Source organism: Eucyclogobius newberryi, unplaced genomic scaffold (genome assembly GCF_026437365.1).
Source record: "Eucyclogobius newberryi isolate DKJ021-1_F unplaced genomic scaffold, fEucNew1.0.hap1 SCAF_11, whole genome shotgun sequence".
Lineage (NCBI taxonomy): Eukaryota > Metazoa > Chordata > Actinopteri > Gobiiformes > Gobiidae > Eucyclogobius > Eucyclogobius newberryi.
In genome coordinates, this window is record NW_027315735.1 from 20,846,406 (window position 1) to 20,864,453 (window position 18,048).

At 39.3% G+C, this 18,048-nt stretch overlaps 3 protein-coding genes across 3 annotated transcripts; 1 reads left to right on the forward strand and 2 right to left on the reverse strand.

Moving 5' to 3' along the window:
* Nucleotides 1–5,549: 5,549 nt before the first annotated feature.
* On the reverse strand, nt 5,550–12,127 carry eef1g (eukaryotic translation elongation factor 1 gamma). Its single transcript, XM_072437748.1, has 10 exons — nt 12,051–12,127; nt 11,303–11,461; nt 11,165–11,228; nt 10,953–11,095; nt 10,663–10,806; nt 10,419–10,548; nt 9,770–9,971; nt 8,042–8,214; nt 7,168–7,292; nt 5,550–5,865 (listed from the first exon to the last, which is right to left on the reverse strand). Exons 1-10 carry the CDS (start codon nt 12,060–12,062, stop codon nt 5,707–5,709), a joined length of 1,311 nt encoding a protein of 436 aa, XP_072293849.1. The 5' UTR covers nt 12,063–12,127; the 3' UTR covers nt 5,550–5,706.
* A 99-nt stretch (nt 12,128–12,226) lies between these two features.
* On the reverse strand, nt 12,227–15,359 carry polr2g (RNA polymerase II subunit G). Its single transcript, XM_072437749.1, has 8 exons — nt 15,225–15,359; nt 14,999–15,108; nt 14,723–14,882; nt 14,528–14,578; nt 13,961–14,026; nt 13,807–13,878; nt 13,684–13,717; nt 12,227–12,447 (listed from the first exon to the last, which is right to left on the reverse strand). Exons 1-8 carry the CDS (start codon nt 15,234–15,236, stop codon nt 12,434–12,436), a joined length of 519 nt encoding a protein of 172 aa, XP_072293850.1. The 5' UTR covers nt 15,237–15,359; the 3' UTR covers nt 12,227–12,433.
* Nucleotides 15,360–15,654: 295 nt separating this feature from the next.
* Nucleotides 15,655–16,964, forward strand: LOC140347049 (uncharacterized). Its single transcript, XM_072433376.1, has 5 exons — nt 15,655–15,757; nt 15,830–15,985; nt 16,055–16,154; nt 16,422–16,552; nt 16,627–16,964. The coding sequence occupies exons 1-5, from the start codon at nt 15,719–15,721 to the stop codon at nt 16,915–16,917; spliced, it is 717 nt and encodes a 238-aa protein (XP_072289477.1). The 5' UTR covers nt 15,655–15,718; the 3' UTR covers nt 16,918–16,964.
* Nucleotides 16,965–18,048: the final 1,084 nt, after the last annotated feature.

The following is an 18,048-nucleotide window of genomic DNA, read 5'->3' on the forward strand; positions in this document are numbered from 1 at the left end:
GTAAGGCAAACTGTTCCTTTGGTGCAGTGAAGAATGCAAGGCAAAAAGGGGAATGAGAGACAGATTGAATTGTGGTTTCCACTGCAAGTTGTGAGTCACGAACACGAGGGAGGAACACAGAGGGGGGAAAGCCGACTATTCTGGGATGGCTGCTATAGCAACATAATAAGCAAGGGGCAGGTACTACGAGGATGTTTCCATGACAATACCCTGTGCGTGTATGGATAAATATCACATGTGACACAAGAGTTTACAGTACAGCAATGCCACTCATTATTTTAGATAAAAGGGCGTTTGCGTGGTTTGTGACTACCGAATAGTTTTAGTTCCTCATCAAACCAGCTCAGTTCCTAAAAGCACCCTGGTCAGGTCCAGTCTTGCCATTACTAGGACCTGGTGCACAGAAAGTAGATACACTGAAAAGTTGTCTCTAGGTGCATTTACTCAATTGTTTGAACATGCAACTTCCAACAACAAAGTCAGTATTCAGTCAGATCTGCCCGAGATGTTTTGCCCACATTTATAGCCCATTGCAAGAGATGTGGGGTTTCGCAATAACTTCTCTGTTGCGACTCCACTCCCATCTCTGCTTCAACACAAGCTGATACCTTTCTGAGCTGCACATTCCAGCCATAACTGTAAACATTCCAATACGCAAAGTCTTTACAGGACGAAGTATAACCAACAGTAAGTCAATGAAGTATCGACTAGCTTTTTCTCAGACAGGACTGACGTTGAGGCTGCCATAAACCAAAGATCATCAAAACTCTCAACAAAAAGAAAGACACACGGGGTAAGTCTTTGTTGGTTTGTAGTCTCAAATCGTCCGTAATCGTTTAACAATTCAATCGAAAAAGGAAAGTGTTTCTGTGTGTTATATTATATATGTACACATAATAAACAGTTAAACCTAAATGTATGAAGGGTCAATGGCTTGATGAAACTTCAGGTAAACTAGCAAGAATCAACCAGTCTTGCAACACAGCCATACAAGTACGTGTAACACTTCACTCTTGTTTAACAATATCTCCAGCTGCCACACCTCCAGAGTCTTGTAATACGAGCCAGATGCAACTCTGGGGTTTCATGTCCAAAAGAGCAGGGGCTGTCTGTTTTCCCTCTGCTGTACCTCGCCTCTCCTCCCTCAAGACAAGCATACTTACTCCTGCCCGAGTGGTCACTTTTGTTGCAAGGCAACATAAGAAAATGACCCATAAAGACGTCACATTGACTAAACAAAAGTTACCCCAAGTAAACCCACACCATTTCGATGTGCCTGCCTGACTCCTCACAATATCATCTTGTCTTTGCTTGCCTATTTCAGCTATTTCCCCTCAGCAGACTCACCTTTGACCTGTCTCATTCCATTCCAGGACTGACTTACTACGCTGCCACAAAGAAATGAGCGGCAAACATATGAGAAAATCAGAGACAAATGGATAGTATTTGTCAACTGAGCCAACAGTGCATCCAAATGACTACACCTATTATTTTGTTTACTCAAAAATTCTTCTAGATATGTGCACGTTGTTGTTATTTGAATGAATGCTTAATGCATGTATGTATGTATGTATGTAAGTATGTATGTGTTTGTATATATATATTTTTTTTCTTCATTTTTTCAAGTACTGACTTTTTGTTTCTCTCTCTGTCCTTCCCCCATTCCTTTCAGCAAAGTTTACGATACATGTGCATCTGTGCATGTGTGCCTTTTGTCGTCCAGCCTCCGACAGCCTACAACTACAAGGGGTGGGACTGTGGGAGCTGAGTGTGGTCATGGTCAGCCTGGGATGTCCCATACACTACTGTACAGCAAAGAAGCTGAACCAGGGTCACCTCTACGGTGGAGCAAAGTTGTTCACAAATAAAACCTCATGTTGAAATGAGATGGCCATTTTCCCCAGGGGGTTCCAAATAATGTCTATTTGCAAAAATTGACATTTTTGTACTTTAATTGTGCATATATTTGTCCGCCATATTTGCAAGTCCCTAAAAAGTGCATTTGGGGATTCTGGGACAAGACACAAGATAACCTTTATTTGTTCACAATGGGGACATTTCAGTGTTGCAACACAGATAAGGCACAGAAGTAAAAAAATAAATAAATAAAAAAAAAAAAAAAAAAAGATAACTTATAAAAAACCTCTAATACTCTTAATAAAAATAATAATAACACTCTTATTTACAGCTGTTATATGAAAGGAAATTATTGCACCAGAGATGATTGACATTATGTCAAATGAATATGACAGTATTGCACATGATTATGAAGCTGAATGACACATGGTCAGGGCTAACAGTGTTTGTCGTAGAGTCTGACAGCAGCAGGAAGGAAAGACCTGTGAAACCTCTCCTGAGTTGAAACAAAGAATTACGTTTTTAATAATTGAATGGGCACAAATGGCCAAAATTGGCATAAAAATGGGGACCCAGTATGAATAATTCATATGAAGCCTAAATAGTCAGATGAGGAGGCACATCATTATCGTGTTCTGGGACGATGTCGGACCATATATATATGTATATACCAAGGCCACAGAGAGGAGTTGGAGAAGGCCTGGAGAAGGTATCGGTGGTGCCCGTAGTGATCGGAGCACTTGGGGCAGTGAGCCCCAAACTGGAAGAATGGCAGATCCCAGGAAAAACATCTGACATCTCAGTCTAGAAAAGTGCAGTGCTAGGAACAGCAAAGATACTGTGCAGAACCCTCAAGCTCCCAGGGGCCTCTGGTAGCTTGATGGGGGAGAACCACCCAGAGGGTCCCACATAGAGACCACCCACACACACATATATATATATATATATATATATATATATATATATATATATATATATATATATATATATATAGTTATAGTTATAGTTATAGTTATAGTTACAGCTAAAAAAAATAAATATCTGAATTACAGTATTACTGTCCAAAATATGTAACTCTTGAGTTACTTTTGACATAAACAAATATGTGGTTCCCAATTCCAATTTTCTTCATAATATTGTAAGTGACAGTGTGTTCCAATCATTGAACTGGTTGCATACTGTATTTTATAAAATTGCAACCACAATCCTCCATTTTAGTAGTGGACACTTAGACCAAGTAGTACACAAATTTTCCCACTCCTTGTCTAGCAAAACAAAATTACCCTCTTTTTCACCCATTTAGTTTTAATGTATTTTGTAGATTAGTTGTCCAGGTAATTAATGTATTTATATACTTTAGATATTATTCCCCTTGGAAGTAAAAGGGTTATAATAATTATTTTGTTTTATTTCTTGAGAACTTCTCATTTGTAAGTCTTCTTTCTCCAAGCCAAAGGATTCCTGCAGAATATCAAAGTTTTCCAGTAAAGTTTGTCAGGACCCAAATACTCTAGACCAGGGGTGTCAAACTCATTTGGGCCGCGGGCCAAATTTTGATGCTCAGGCTGGGTCGCGGGCCGAACTTAACGTAAAACATAAAACTATAAAAAATATAAGAAATAAATAGCTTTATATAGTCTACGCTGTTTTGAAGCAATTACTGGACCGATAAAAAAAAACTACAAAACATTTGTTCTCATAAACTGAAATGTATTTAGAAAAACAAGTGTAATTTCACCAACACTGTGCTTCAGTTTATGTGCATTACAACTTCAGAGTTGATCTACAGTTCTACACAGAGATAAGATAAGATAATCTTTTATTGTCCACACATGGGGAAATTTCATTTTTGCAACGCGGGTAGATACAGAGGTAGATACAGAGGAAAAGAACAGATAACTTATAGGAAGTTTGAAAAACACTCTTATAAACAAAAACTCCTATAGACAAAACCTCCCATTTCCCAACAAGGGATGGAGGGGAAAAATAAACATTTGACTTTATAACAAAATAAACTTCTCAAGATCTAAAAAAAAAAACTTTTAAATGTACTAACTAACATTTCCATGTCTGTGTAGTTATCTGTACACCTGAACTGACACACCACTAAACTTTTGCTCAAAATTGCTTAGTGCACTTTCACACAGCAGTGCAGCAGAGCCCCGTGGCATTGGCCACTGGCGGCATTGTGGGACGCGTAGTTTTAGCGATAAAAACGGTTACGGATGTAACTGCAGTTCTATGAATAAAAAATATATATATATATATTTTTTAAATATAAATTGGAAATGTTCGGCGGGCCAGACTTTATATTTTAAAGCAGTGTTGGTGGAAAGGTAGATCGATAAACTTACCAGTATATCAATCCAAGACACCCTGAAACACACGCTTGTTATTTTAAAACAATTGATTAATTGAAACATGATTGTAACAAATAAATATGTTAGTTGAGAATCTTTGTGAAACACTGGGAGACCACCAGGTACATGATACATGCACATACCAAGCCTAAAGGTTGGTCCTGGTGGTAAAACAATATGGCCTCACTCTGTTGTTCCCTGACAGGCACTCCCTAAACTTCAGCTACTTAGCAGGGGAAAAAACTCTTTGTGCATTCACAAAAAAATGGATATTGAGTGAGGAGCGGCAAATAGGAAGGAAAAAAAGACAACTGCGCAAGGCCAAGTAAAACAAGGGGGAGGACAGTTGGCAGGGTTAGAAGAGAAATGTTGCTATTGGCATAAGCCACTGTATTGTTCTTGTGAGTGGAACTATTTAACTCTGAGGCTACACAATCATATTCAATACCTAAATACTAAGCCAACGCACTCCCACTGTTAAAAACGATTAATTTCTAGTGAATCAAAACTTAGTGACATTTTGAATAATACACATGGTGCTTTTATGTCTAACTGGACAACAGAAAAGCCTGTGGTTGCCACACCTCTCCAGCAGCCTAAGGGTTACCCATAACTGGAACAGGCACAAGGTTTCAGCCCTCCTTCAGCATGAGCCACAGGATGGGTGAGTCATGTGTTCAAGGACTTGAGCGCTTCAATGTTGTGGGAAAATTTCCATTTTCTGATTTCCATGTGACCACAGAAGACACCAAAATGGCCTCTATGATTCAGACTTAAGTATGGCTGTACCAACATGACCCTGAATCATTCTGCCAGCAGGCGAAATCACTTCAATTGCACAACAGTACTTTCCATTCCTTAATTTTCAATTATCAAGCATACGTGTGCTACTTTTAAAGGTCTAAATGAATCGCCTTAAGACACCTTCTAAATTCCCTCATTTGGAAACCATGTTAAAAGCCAAAATGTATTAGACAGTAAACACACCAACATGCAACGATATTTTATTCTAGAGGCTTTAAATTTAAACATACCTACAGCCTCATGGTTCACGAATTCTACATATGCCACATCTGGCAGAAACAAATTGCAAAGATCTGTATAACTTACTTAATCACAGCTAAGAGTAGCTCAAACCTTACCAATGTCTGCCCTCTAGAGGACAAAGTAGTACTTCAAAAGACGGTAGCTCCAGGCCAAAGTTCTATTAAAATTATGGCTGACTAATGTTTTAAAAATGAAAGGCAAGATGTTAAAGCAAACATTAAAATGTTTATTCATCAAAAGTGTTAAACTTAATACCAGACGATAAATAAAACAACCTCCTGTAAGTGGCGTTGTGGAAAATGCTTTATTTTCACATCAAAACCATAGAATCGCCACTTAAACAAATCTTCAAACGTCGTCAATCCAAGTCATCTTGTGGTTAAGTGCGTGGTGGCAAAGAGTCTGTAAGTGTCAAGAGCATTTGCACAGTGTCCCTGAATGCTCACTTGAAGATCTTGCCATCGCAGAAAGGCTTTGCCATATGCTTGAAATCTCCCTCCCAGAGAAAGTACTCTTTCACCATCAGCTTGCACTCGTCACTCGCAGGATCCAGTTTGCGCCAAGTGTATGATTCATAGTCGATTCCCCAGTCAGGACTCAACTGTAAAAGATCAGATCATTTATAAAAGGATGTTTTGAAGTTGATTTAAGTGAAATTAGTGTTTACAGTTCGACACTTCCTAAACTAGCACAATAATGCGTTATTCTGAAGAGTGCGCCATAGCCACAAACACATTTTAAAGTGATGCAGAAACATAATCTATTTCAGATGTAAAATCCTAAACTTGCCATGTTGGCCCTGATAATGAGCAGATAAACATTTGACTATGCAAGTGAGGGAGGGGGGGTCCCATAGAAATATACGCAAGTGGATTATGTCAAAAAACATTGCATTTCCACATGAATGCCTATATGGTGAGAAGGCAAACTGACCCAATTTGTTTTTTACATATTTAAAATGTTTCAGTTATAACACGGACTTTAAATTACATTTTGGGCAGACACTTTTTAAATCGAAGACCTATACTTGCTATAAACATATGAAATAAGTAGCACTATTTAGATTAGACTATCGGCTAACGCTTGCGTAAATACACATTTGTAAACAAAATTTTAGATTTCAGACTAAGCGCTTCCTTCCCCTGTACCAGCAGCAGTATTTGACTACTGCACTCTTAAAACCTCTCACACTTAAGTTATTTGGAGTTAACATGTCTGAACTGATGGTCGGAGGAAACCTTGTCAAATAAGGTTAAAAAACAACATTTGTTGCGCTCATTATTAACAACTGTGCTTTTAAGTCTAACTGTCATTTGACCTCAGAATAAAGACTGGATTAAAGTCTCCAGCCAGTTCTGTTAATATAATAAACAGCCTCTGTCCATGGAGCGGTTTACCTCCTGTTTCTGAAGAGAATTATCTTTCATTACCAAGCTGATATTGGTGGTTTTTGACTGAAACTGCTATAACTCAATGACGTGTATCAGTCGATACATCAGTGGTCCCCTACTTTTAAATTTTAAACTTTGAAGTGTGCCCACAGCATGAACCAGCCTATACTCACTTATCAGAGATGACTGGGATGAAAATGGACTAAAAATTCTCTTCCCCTGTCAGATTAAGAACTCATGCCATTTTTGGACATTGCCTTGCCCATTGACAGGGGAAAATAAAGAAACCAAATTTCTGACTATTCAGAAATATTTCAAGAAAAGCACGCGAATGATGGATGCCAGGAGATTAAGTCTCCAAGGTCCTCCCTTTAAAAGTTATCCCTGTTCCCCTTCCAAACGGAAGGTTACCTTGCTGGTGCAGACTTCAGAGGTGACACACAGTGAGCGAGTGCACATTTAAGTACAAGCTTTTTCAAAAAGTGGTGATGACGAGAGCGCCAAAGACTTACTTTGAAAGCCAACTCTTGGCCTCTCAAAATCCAAAGTCCAGAGATGGCATGGTTATTGGGTGTGCCAAACAGAAGAACACTGGCAAAGGCATTCTTTCTCAGTTTATCCAGGCGCTGGTACATACCTGTAAAAATATAAGCGAAACCATCGGCAACATTGCAGACATAGAAATAACCCAAGCATTAATAAAGACCTGAAATGCAAAATGAATGTCCCCGTTACCAATTTAATTTGATCACTACTGCACTTAGTCATAATTCCCTCAAAGAATGCAGTTTATCAGCTTAGTCAACTTACCACATGGAAAGACGCCTTAATGATACATGTTGCCGCCTTACAGATAATGCTGGTGTGTCAGGCTTTAAGTGGGTAACTAAAAGCTGAGAATGGTCCAGGGAGTGATAAGCTTGAGCGCAACCCCAAATCAGTCTAAAAAAAAGGTTTTTCCTACAGAGTTCCCTCATCAAAAGTATAAAATGTTAACTGCTGTTCCATTGGCATAGCCATGTGGCCACAGCATGAACCAGCCTGTACTCACTGAACAGAAACGACTGGGATGAATATGGCCTCAAGTTCTTTTACCCCTTTCATATTAAGACAAAGTCATGAATGGACATTGCCTTGCCAAATGACAGGGAAGTGTGCAGTTGTGAGCAGGTTTAGTTTTCGCGGTGAAACTGAGGAAAGCCAGGAAAAGTCTCAAACATGGGGTGGCCTTTAAGTAGAACACACAACTTTGAGCTCCACTTGAAATCGGCAATGTTCTGCCCCGTCTCTATGGAGAAACTGTCTTGAGTCGTGAGAAAAGTTGTCACAAGTTTGCCCACATGTAAAACAAGCTAAATTATAAAATACCTTATGTACTTCACTTACCTCCAATAAGGTTGCAGCTCATGAAGGTCAAAGTTAAATCCTGGGGGAATTTGTATTCACAATACCAGATTGAATAGCCTTCACGATCAAGGTTTTCCCACAAGTAAGGAATGGCCACCTTCTCAATATCCTCATTTGAGTACTTCCTCTTGAACTCATCAAAAATAAATGTGCTAAAGAAAAGTGAAAACAGAAACATAAAAATTAGAGCCTTTAAGCAGACAGAAGACAGTTGGGTTCTAAAACTTGTTTAAAAAGTGTGCCCACAGCATGAACCAGCCTATGCTCACTTATCAGAAGACTGGGATGAATATGGCCAGAATTTAGTCTTCCACTGTCAGATTAAGGCATGTGCCATAAGAGGACACTGCCTTGCCCAATGACAGGGGACTTATGACTAATCAAAATTTATAAAGCACAATTCATAAACTGCAATTTAAAGTGCTTTACAGTGTTTTAAACACGTAAAAACACAATACAGTTTATAAAAATGTAAAACAATGTACATTAGAGTAGAGTAAAGTAAAGAAACGTAGCATTTTAAAATATATTTAAAAAAAAAATAATAAAAAAAAAGTAAAATTATGTCAGTCTTAGGCGCGACTAAACAAAACAGTTTTTAGTTTGGGTTTAAACACAGCCGGGGTGGGAGCCTGTCTCACGACTTTGGGAAGGCTATTCCAGACCATTGCCCCAAAGCACTGGAACGCAGATTCTCCGTGTCTGGTTCTTTATAGCTCCTTCCAGAATAGTGTGTTGTAAAGATTAGTTAGTACAGGCTATGGGTCAGCAAACCTAGGCGTGTATGTCAGTGGGCACGTGGAGGAATTTGTAGTGGCATGAGCAGCAAAAACAGTCCAAATCTGTCTAGCTGCACTCATTGACGAATCATGACTACCGCATTCTCCCTCCTTTAGCAGGTTAGTAACTTCTGTAGCGACATGTTCATTCAGCCTCTCCTCTCTGAGCCACCAAAGACTTTGGGGGTCTTTCCACAGTTTGTGTGCGCACGCTGGAACAGTGTATCGTCTATTCGTCCTTTTATAAATCACAAGCACAAAATGTGCTTTGTAGTTGTCCAAAGCCACATTGAAACAAGCTTACATTACAGCACTGACAAGCAGAACTGCTGTCGTCAACGTACAGTAGCCAAAATGGCCAGAGAGCGACAGAGCCAGGACCGACATAAGCAGCAGCGTAAGCTCAGGGTTCTCCTTAGAAGAAGATTCTCAGGTTTAAGTAAAATAGAATAAAAGCGGGAATATATTATGGAGGAACACATAAGCCAGCAGTGTTCTGTAGATCAGCAAAATGGCACCAAAAAGCACCGGAATGCAGGGATTTACAGTTCATACCTTTAGTTTTGTGTTTTCATGAAGCTGTTTTATACCAGTCCAGAACTTAGTTTGCTTAATTTTACATTTACTTAATAGGGCTCAAGTAAAAAAGTGAGTCCTGAGCAGAAGCAAAATTAGGACAGCTTGTGTGATAATTTGATACATTTTTAAATGGCAATATGAATGCATTTTATACATGGACACAATTTGATTAAAAGCCGTTGAGAAAATTAATCTATACAATTGCATGTAATTAAATGCAAAATACCTCGTCAGTGTGACTTTAAAAAAGGGCTCTATTCATTGACTATGTTCATATTCTAACTTTGCATCCATATTAAACCAGAATGATCAAATGGCTTTAAAAATGGTACATTTTAAACACGGGTACCTTTTGGGTAGCAGAGCAAAAGGGTCATTTGCTTTCGGCTCAGAGGCCAATGCAGCATCAGCCTCATCCATGTCTTCTTCTGGGGCAGGCTTTTTCTCTTCTTTCTTCTCCTTTTTCTTTTCCTGGGGCTTTACTTCTTTACCACCTTTTTCCTTCTTTGCAGGGGTTTCTTTCTTTGGCTGCATCTCTGCAAACTTCTTGGCTGAAATTTGAGGAATACAAGACCTTAATCATCCATTTGTCACTTAGCTGCAATGTGGGCGACAGCACCGAAAGTTGAACATTTCTCTACTTCCAGGATCGCGTCGCAGGCTCACAAGCACTACTTTGGTTTGTCGCTGACCTGAGTGAGAGCGCCGATTTCCGCACTGGAAATGAGAGCACCGACGCTCCACGTGTGTTGAGCCCATTATGTTTGATTAAAAAAGGACTTTCATTATACCTTCCTCAACAAGAATACAGACTTATGAAATACAGGCCATTGAATATTGAACAGTATTCTGCTACACACCACATGTTTCCCTGATAAGATGTAAACCTGCAAACTGCTTGAGTCAAACGACCCAAGATTATATTCAGGATAACAGACTGAATGTGATTATTGCATCCCTAAGAGAATTGAAAAGGAAAAATCTTATGTTTTCCTCACCATCAAATTGGGCCATCTTGTCACAGAGTTTCACCTCTCCGAGCACTGCCTTAAATTGAGGCTGGTTAATGCATGTGACAAACCAGCGGTTTACATTGGTGTAGGGCTGACGGAATGATGGCTCAAGCACCTATAAGGTGAAAAGGGAAATGTTATTTTTAGTGTCAAACACAGGTAAACTCCATCCATCCATCCATTTTCTACCGCTTGTTCCCTTAAACTCTTTAAACAGAAAAACACTAACCTGTTTGTAAAGCCAAAGCATAGAGCAGGCAACAGTGATGTCAGCAAGGCTAATTCTCTCTCCCACAAGGAAGGTACAGGTGTTCAGGTGATGGTTTAGCACAGTCAGGACCCTCTTCACATCCTCCTTTGCCTGTTCTGTGGCCTAGACACACAAAGCACATTATACCCTTGGATTTATCTTTAAAACAATAACTGTTCATCGAGAGTTGCATTTCTCAAATAGTATGGCATGTGGAACTGGACAGTACTAAAGCTGAACAGGAACCGTGATGCACTTTTACTGTATACCTGCTTGTTGAACTGCATGATTCCAAGAGTGGGGAAAACCCATGCACTGGCTGGAGGAATGATCTCGGAGTCAGCAAAGCTAACCCACTGCAGCACCTGGGACGCCGCCTGAGGGGTGGTGCCACGGAGGGCCTCATTGCTCACTGAAATTGCAACATTAAAATTGTCACTTTTGCCTTTTAGGATCAACATCCAATGAATGAAATACTTACAGTAATGAGCGATGGCATTACTCTCAAACAGACAGAAGCCGTCATCTCCCTGGTACGCAGGTACCTGCACAAAGTACTCTAGTTATCAAAAATACATTAAATCTTTTTAAACAATACCCTGCCATTTGTTGTACCAACCTTGCCAAGGGGAAAGTTATTAAGAAAGGCAGGAGTGCGGTTCGTCTGCCCAAAGATGAAGGCAGGGGAGCTGCTGGCAAGTTTGAGTGAAACACCGCTGTACTGGGCTGCTATCTGAGCCTTGAAGGCCCTCCAGTTCTCTGGATATGTGTACAGGGTCTGAGGGGGAATAAAAACAAATTAGAAGTTACATTTAAATTCAAAATGTATAAAGTTTAGGATAGTTTGGACAACCAATGATTCCGGTCTGTAAGCGTTTAATCGCCGCAATTATTTCAAACCTCCACACTGTACAGAGCTCTTTACCAAACAACACTTTCACTAGAGAAAAATTCACGTGGCTTTTAGCTTGCGTGTGTAGCATCAGGGACGAACGGTATGTAGAACCAACTTTGTACCAACTCCGTTTTGGCGTTAAAAGACTTAAATGTTCCAACTAATTTTACATTTACTACCAGCCAAAGAAGTCATTCATGACACGTAGTCCCCAATGTAACGTGTCAATGGTGCAGACAAGAGGCGTAGTTTGCTATTAACGCAACGTCAGGCAGCGGTTCGCAGGCAACGAATATGAAGCGGTCTGAATGAATGTCTCAAAATAATGCCCGGAGTGTAACATTTCAAGGCAGACGCTGCACAGTAGACATCGTGGTGACCAGTACACCCAGAGATGGGCCCGATTTTAAGCGGATGGTATCATTAAACCTGAAAAACCATGTATCGCAGGCATCTTCTCCATCTTACTCACCCCTGCCGCCATCTTCAGGACGAGAGAAAAGAAAGAACGTAGGCACGTTTCAATGACGTATTTACGTCCAAAATGCGTGCGCGTGCCCCGCGCCTGCGCACTCAACGCGTTCCGCCCAAAGCTTATTTTATTTTTGGGAGCTTTATTTTGAATGACGGAGACATGGACCAAAAGACGAAAATTAAATGAGTTTTATTGTTAAAAAAAAAAAAAAATGCAATTTGTAAAGTTGAAAATATGAATCAGAATCATAACACCAAATGTTGTACAATGTATTTTGCAACCGCTTACAATATTCATTTTCCAATCAAATCTTAACAAGCACTGAACATAGTGATGTTACTATAAAACATCCACGTTAAATAGTATTCCAGATGGCCAAATCAGCTCACAAGACCTAGAGATAAACACACAACACACACACATCAGTAAGTGTAACAGAGGATGTCCTGAAATTAAGATCGATTATATTTTCATTCATTTACTTAGCCCTTTTAGGAACACACATGACTTTCTCCAAGCAACAATGCTAAGAAATGAGCAGTAGTGCTGCTTTCAAGTGCAAGTCAGGCATTTTGTATGGTTGCTTTAAATGTTCATTCATTTCCTTTTGGCAGGACAGTTGGTACTAATGTAAAAAAAAATATGTTTAACCTCTTTATTTGTGTCAGCGAAACAAAGTCTGATTAACCAGACATGAACATTTCTAAAATGCTATCCAAAACTATACATCTACTTTTGATATAACATCTTAATAAACTTAAAAATGGTTTTCACCGTTTAGAACAACATTGATCCACAATTTGATACAAGTGTAGTCCAAGGGCTGACAATACATAAAGACTATGGACTATGCAATTAAAGATCCCCAAGCCTAAACTAATTCCAACAGAGAATGAATGAAACGAGATGTTAACATCCACACTTTAACAGCAACCCGAACTAGCCAGGCGACATCGTGCAAAGGGCCTATTGGAACTAGCCAGGCGACATCGTGCAAAGGGCCTATTAAGGGCCTATTGGAACTAGCCAGGCGACATCGTGCAAAGGGCCTATTGGAACTATTGGAACTAGCCAGGCGACATTGTGCAAAGGGCCTATTGGAACTAGCCAGATGACATCGTGCAAAGGGCCTATTGGAACTATTGGAACTAGCCAGGCGACTACGACAAAGTCTGAGGAATAAAGTCTGGCGGTAATGCAACACTTGGATGCCAACCGCCATAAAACAACAACAACAACAACATCGTGCAAAGGGCCTATTGGAACTATTGGAACTAGGGAAGTCAAGGCACTGGAAGAAGAACTTTTAGGACTACGACAAAGTCTAAGGAATAAAGTCTGGGGGTAATGCAACACTCGGATGTCAACCGCCATAAAACAACAACAACAACAACTAGGCAGGCGACATTGTGCAAAGGGCCTGTTGGAACTAGCCAGGCGACATCGTGCAAAGGGCCTATTGGCTCACAAATGGGTCTCTCAAAAATTAGCTGCAGATACTTTTTAGTAAAAATAAAGAACACCCAATTCATAACATGAAAGTGCAATGTAACAAATGAATGCAATCACTCAGAAAGTACAAATGCTTGGCTTATTCCAACAACAAATTACCATCATAACTAATACTCACCAAGATAATCATCCATCAGAGATCCAATGGCAAACTGAAAAAAAAGAAAAATGTAAATAACAAATCTAATAAAATAAAACACACAAATTTTGTCTGTTACAAACTAAACATGCATACACTTACAATGTCATTCTTGTCAACTCTTGTACCCACAATCTTTAATCTGATTTCATCATCTTGTTGTATTACAATGTCCTAAAACATATAAAAGAAAATACAAGTATTTGTACAATTTCCAGAATAAAACATTGGGAGAAATATTGTCAATGTATCTTACCTCATCAACCGTTTTATAACAAGGTGGATTCGAGTTTGGGTCAAATTCCATTTCGGAAGGAATGGACTGAAAAGGTAAACATACTTTAACAATCAAAGACATTAATGACAATACATAAGTAACCTTAACGTCAAGCCAAACTCCCCAAACACACAAGATGCATCATCTGTGTATGTTAAGAGTTTTTTGTTTTGTTTATCTATTTTTTTTAAACTTCCTATAAGATATCTGTCCTTTTCTCTGTATCTACTGCGTTGTAACAACGAAATTTCCCCATGTGTGGACAATAAAGGAATATCTTATCTCATCTTATTTGGCCTAAACTGAAAGGCTGTCACCTTTGCTTTTTTCCACAGAATCAATAGGCTTTTTAAAGTCAATGCAACTAAATTTGCCTATTAGGAGTGAACACAAAACCAAATCCACACATCTGGGGAGCGGCTCAGTCAAGTGTTATACAACTCGAACACACTGGATATAATGAAGAGTCTGTTCCACCATGTTAGTGACCATCTTTAGCAGGTGATGCACCCAGTCTCTTTAGAGCATAAATGTTATAAATCTTACATGGCGGGAAATGAAGCATGACATAGGACCGATTTCTGTGAACAATCCAACCTAGAAAAGATAAAATTTAGATTACTTTAAAACAACACCATTTTAACAAACACACTATGTATTTACGAAAAAAACATAAAAACAAGAGCTAAATAAAAATAAATTAAAGAAAGAATAGAATTACAGTGTCGCATGAACTCAAACCTTGTTAACTTGAGTGACAACAGCATCCACCACCTCTCCTTTGAATGGACGGAAAACTATTGCCTTGTACTTGACTGGATACAGGACAAAACCTCGCCCTGGTTGAATTACACCAGCCCCAATGTTATCAATAGTAGTGACAGCGATAACAAAGCCATACCTGAGAATAAAAACTGACTTATTTAGTTGTTGTTGTTTTTTTAAATTGGGGACAACATGTAATGTTAAAATCCCTAGAAACCGATAGGTTTACTAAATTATACAAAAGCCACTTACTTGCCAGTACATGTGCCCTCCACTTCAGTGAAAAGCTTTTGCTTCACCGTGTTGAGAAGATTGGGGCCAAAATACCTTGGATGTAATAATATTTCATGCTCTAGAGAGATCTGTAATTAGAAAACGTGCACTAAATAATTTGTCTCATCATTAAGTAGCTGTTAGGGCGCATTGTTTAGGCATTGAAAATGTTTTTGGAAACCAGTAAAGAAGGAAGTCGACTTACATGATAAAACATATTTGAACGAAGTAAATGGCAAAACGGGGTTGGAATTTAGAAAAGACCCCGAAATGTTTTCACTGAACGAACGCAAGCTGTTTGGCTCGCAAAACCTATAACAAATCACTTCCGGGCCACGGTATCGACGAGTATTGTTGCCTTGCGTTTATCTTCCGGACTATGGGCTCCACCTATTTTTGGTATAACTGACAACTGAGAGAGAGTCTTATGCTTATATTTATAATGCTTATATTTATATAATTGTATCACTGTATTTTACGCTTTTGAAAATTCAAATCGATTATCACCTTGTAAACGAAAAGCAAGCGTGGAGTTTATGCATGTCTCGCCTGTGTCAGAGCGCCCCCTTGTGTTGAGGCGGCCATTACCTTCTATGGCGCGTGGGTGTGTGACAAGAAGCTTCGCACCGATTGGACCAGAGCGGAGCCGACACTCTTTACGTGACGTCTCTAAAATTTGGCAGTTTTGGGGCTGGTGAAATGGCGTGCAGTGTTATCTCCAAGCCGTTCAGAGCATTAGTAAGTTTTGATCAAGTGGTATAACATTGTTAACTGTTTTTCAATAACTCACTGCCACTGTCGTTCGGCTAGTGGACACATTATGTCAAGATGAGTGCGGCCACGAAGCCTGTAAACAGACATTTCTCCAGCGACGCTCCTCACGAGAACATCGGTCGTTACCCGATTCCTAACAAAAAAGACCTGCCCTATGACATGGTGGAAGTAATGGATGAAGTGGAGTCAAAAGTAACACAAGTCAAAAGCATTGTTTGTTGAACTGAAGTGTTTGTTTCATGTGAGATTACATATTTACAGGGAGGCTTCTTGCCCAACGTTTTTAAAGTTCTTTCCCACAGGCCTGCAGAGTTCAGAGCTTTCTTTGCCTATTACAACGAGCTGATGAACAAAGACACAGGTGTGTTTCGCTTTCTTTAGCCTAATCTGAGGTGTGTCACGTTTAGACATTTTCTAATTATGAAAGTTATTTTAACCACGTCATACATTCAATCAATGTCAATGTTGACCTGAAAAGTCTATGCTATTTCCATCTGAATGCAACGCACATTTCAGTAGGACACTTATTTAGAAATAACTTTAAAATGTACTATTGCAACGTGAGCTATCTGTCTTTAAAGTGAAACCCTGAAGTATGTGTAATTTCTTTCTATTATGTGTGTTACAGGGAACTTAACCAAGGCAGATCGCGAGCTAATTGTTGTGGCAACCAGTGTTCATAATAAATGTCTTTACTGTGTGATCTCCCATAGTGCACTGCACCGTATCTACTCAAAGAAACCCATCGTTTCTGATGAGGTATCTGTCTGTCTTTTCATGAAATCTTTAGCACAGTTTGGCTCCAGGTTAATGACTACTTCATTTTCTTGCAGGTGACTGTTAATTACCAGACTGCAGAGCTGTCACCACGAGAGCGGGCTATGCTGGATTTTGCTATGACAGTGTGTCGTTGTGATACAGTCACAGAGAAGCACTTTCAGTCATTAGAAGATGTGGGTTTTGATAAAGAGGATGCCTGGGACATTGCTGCAATTGCTGCTTTCTTTGCTATGTCTAATCGGCTTGCCCATGTCACTGACATGAGGCCAAACCTGGAGTTTTATAATATGGGTCGTGTCCCAAGGGAAAAGGGCAAGTCAGATGAAAATATGACTAAGGTTTAGTATAATTGTGGTTTTAAATGTTGTATTATCTGCTACCATTGAAAGGGGGATCCCAGAAGTTGAGTGGCTACAACTCTTTTCTACCATCAGATGGCGCCCCACCCTCAGTGTGGTGGTCTGCACTTGATGAACAGAATGAGAGTTGTCCTAACAAACCCTTTACGTAAAAGACTCACCGTGAGCGATGTTGGCCTTACGTTTCTGACATTAAACACATGTACAAGGGGCTCCCTCTCCAAGTGAGACCATCCCAATTAAATATAAATAAATTACATTTAAAATAACGTTATTGGTCCTGATTCATTTCTATTAATTATTTAGCAATTTCTAATAAATCTGTACGCAGAAAGGCACACGTTTTTTGTATTTTTTCCTCATTTTTGCATAGAACATTACTTATTACATGTGTGCTACGAAATATTTAAAGCTACTTTTGGTGTAGAGTCTTGTCCAGTTCATTCAACAGTTGTCTATCTTTACTTTTTGCTGGACTCAGGCAAGTTCAGGTTTGGACCAGATTTAATGCAGTTCTATTACACTCCACTTGTGCACAAATAGCTACAGTTTTGATTCCTCATGAACCTTTGCGAGAAGAGTAAGAGATTATATTTCATACTGATAATCCAAATGCACATTCTCGTAGATTACTTCACGAGGATTATAAAGCACCATCACTAATTTAATGCTTGCTCTGAGACAGATTCTCCCTCGTGGTACTGTTTAGTGTGGTGAGTTGTGGGTGCTTTTTTACAAGCAATATTTCTTTCCATTAAATTAAAAAAATGTTCACAATGTGAGACTATAAGAAATATAAAACAACACAAAAAGGTTGAATATACAGTATGATATGATTATACAAGGCAGCTGACTGCACTTCCACTCTCTCAGCTTAACCCATTGTTGTCTCAGTAGTCATGCTTAACATTAGCAGTCCTCTTGCTCCTTTTAGATAACTCAAATAAGGTATAGTGTGTTACATTAAATGAATAAAAACGTATTAGACAGATGTGTGTTAACAAAGGACAAATATGCAAACTGAACAAAAAATATTGAAAGGCACTCACTTTAAAGAGTTTAAAGTGAAAGTTGGCCTCATGGAAAGATAGGTGACTGCATTACACAGGACACAGC

Excerpts from the sequence above, each read along its gene's own strand:
- LOC140347049 (XM_072433376.1), top strand. The coding sequence starts at position 15,719 with ATGGCGTGCAGTGTTATCTCCAAGCCGTTCAGAGCATTA. Across the intron at positions 15,758-15,829 it reads CCAAGCCGTTCAGAGCATTA|TGGACACATTATGTCAAGAT; the intron begins GTAAGTTTTGAT and ends TCGTTCGGCTAG. Across the intron at positions 16,553-16,626 it reads AACCCATCGTTTCTGATGAG|GTGACTGTTAATTACCAGAC; the intron begins GTATCTGTCTGT and ends ATTTTCTTGCAG.
- eef1g (XM_072437748.1), bottom strand. Across the intron at positions 7,293-8,041 it reads GAGCTGCAACCTTATTGGAG|GTATGTACCAGCGCCTGGAT; the intron begins GTAAGTGAAGTA and ends ATATTTTTACAG. Across the intron at positions 5,866-7,167 it reads GCCAAGAGTTGGCTTTCAAA|TTGAGTCCTGACTGGGGAAT; the intron begins GTAAGTCTTTGG and ends GATCTTTTACAG.
- polr2g (XM_072437749.1), bottom strand. Across the intron at positions 14,579-14,722 it reads TTGTCACTCAAGTTAACAAG|GTTGGATTGTTCACAGAAAT; the intron begins GTTTGAGTTCAT and ends TATCTTTTCTAG. Across the intron at positions 14,027-14,527 it reads CATGCTTCATTTCCCGCCAT|TCCATTCCTTCCGAAATGGA; the intron begins GTAAGATTTATA and ends TTACCTTTTCAG.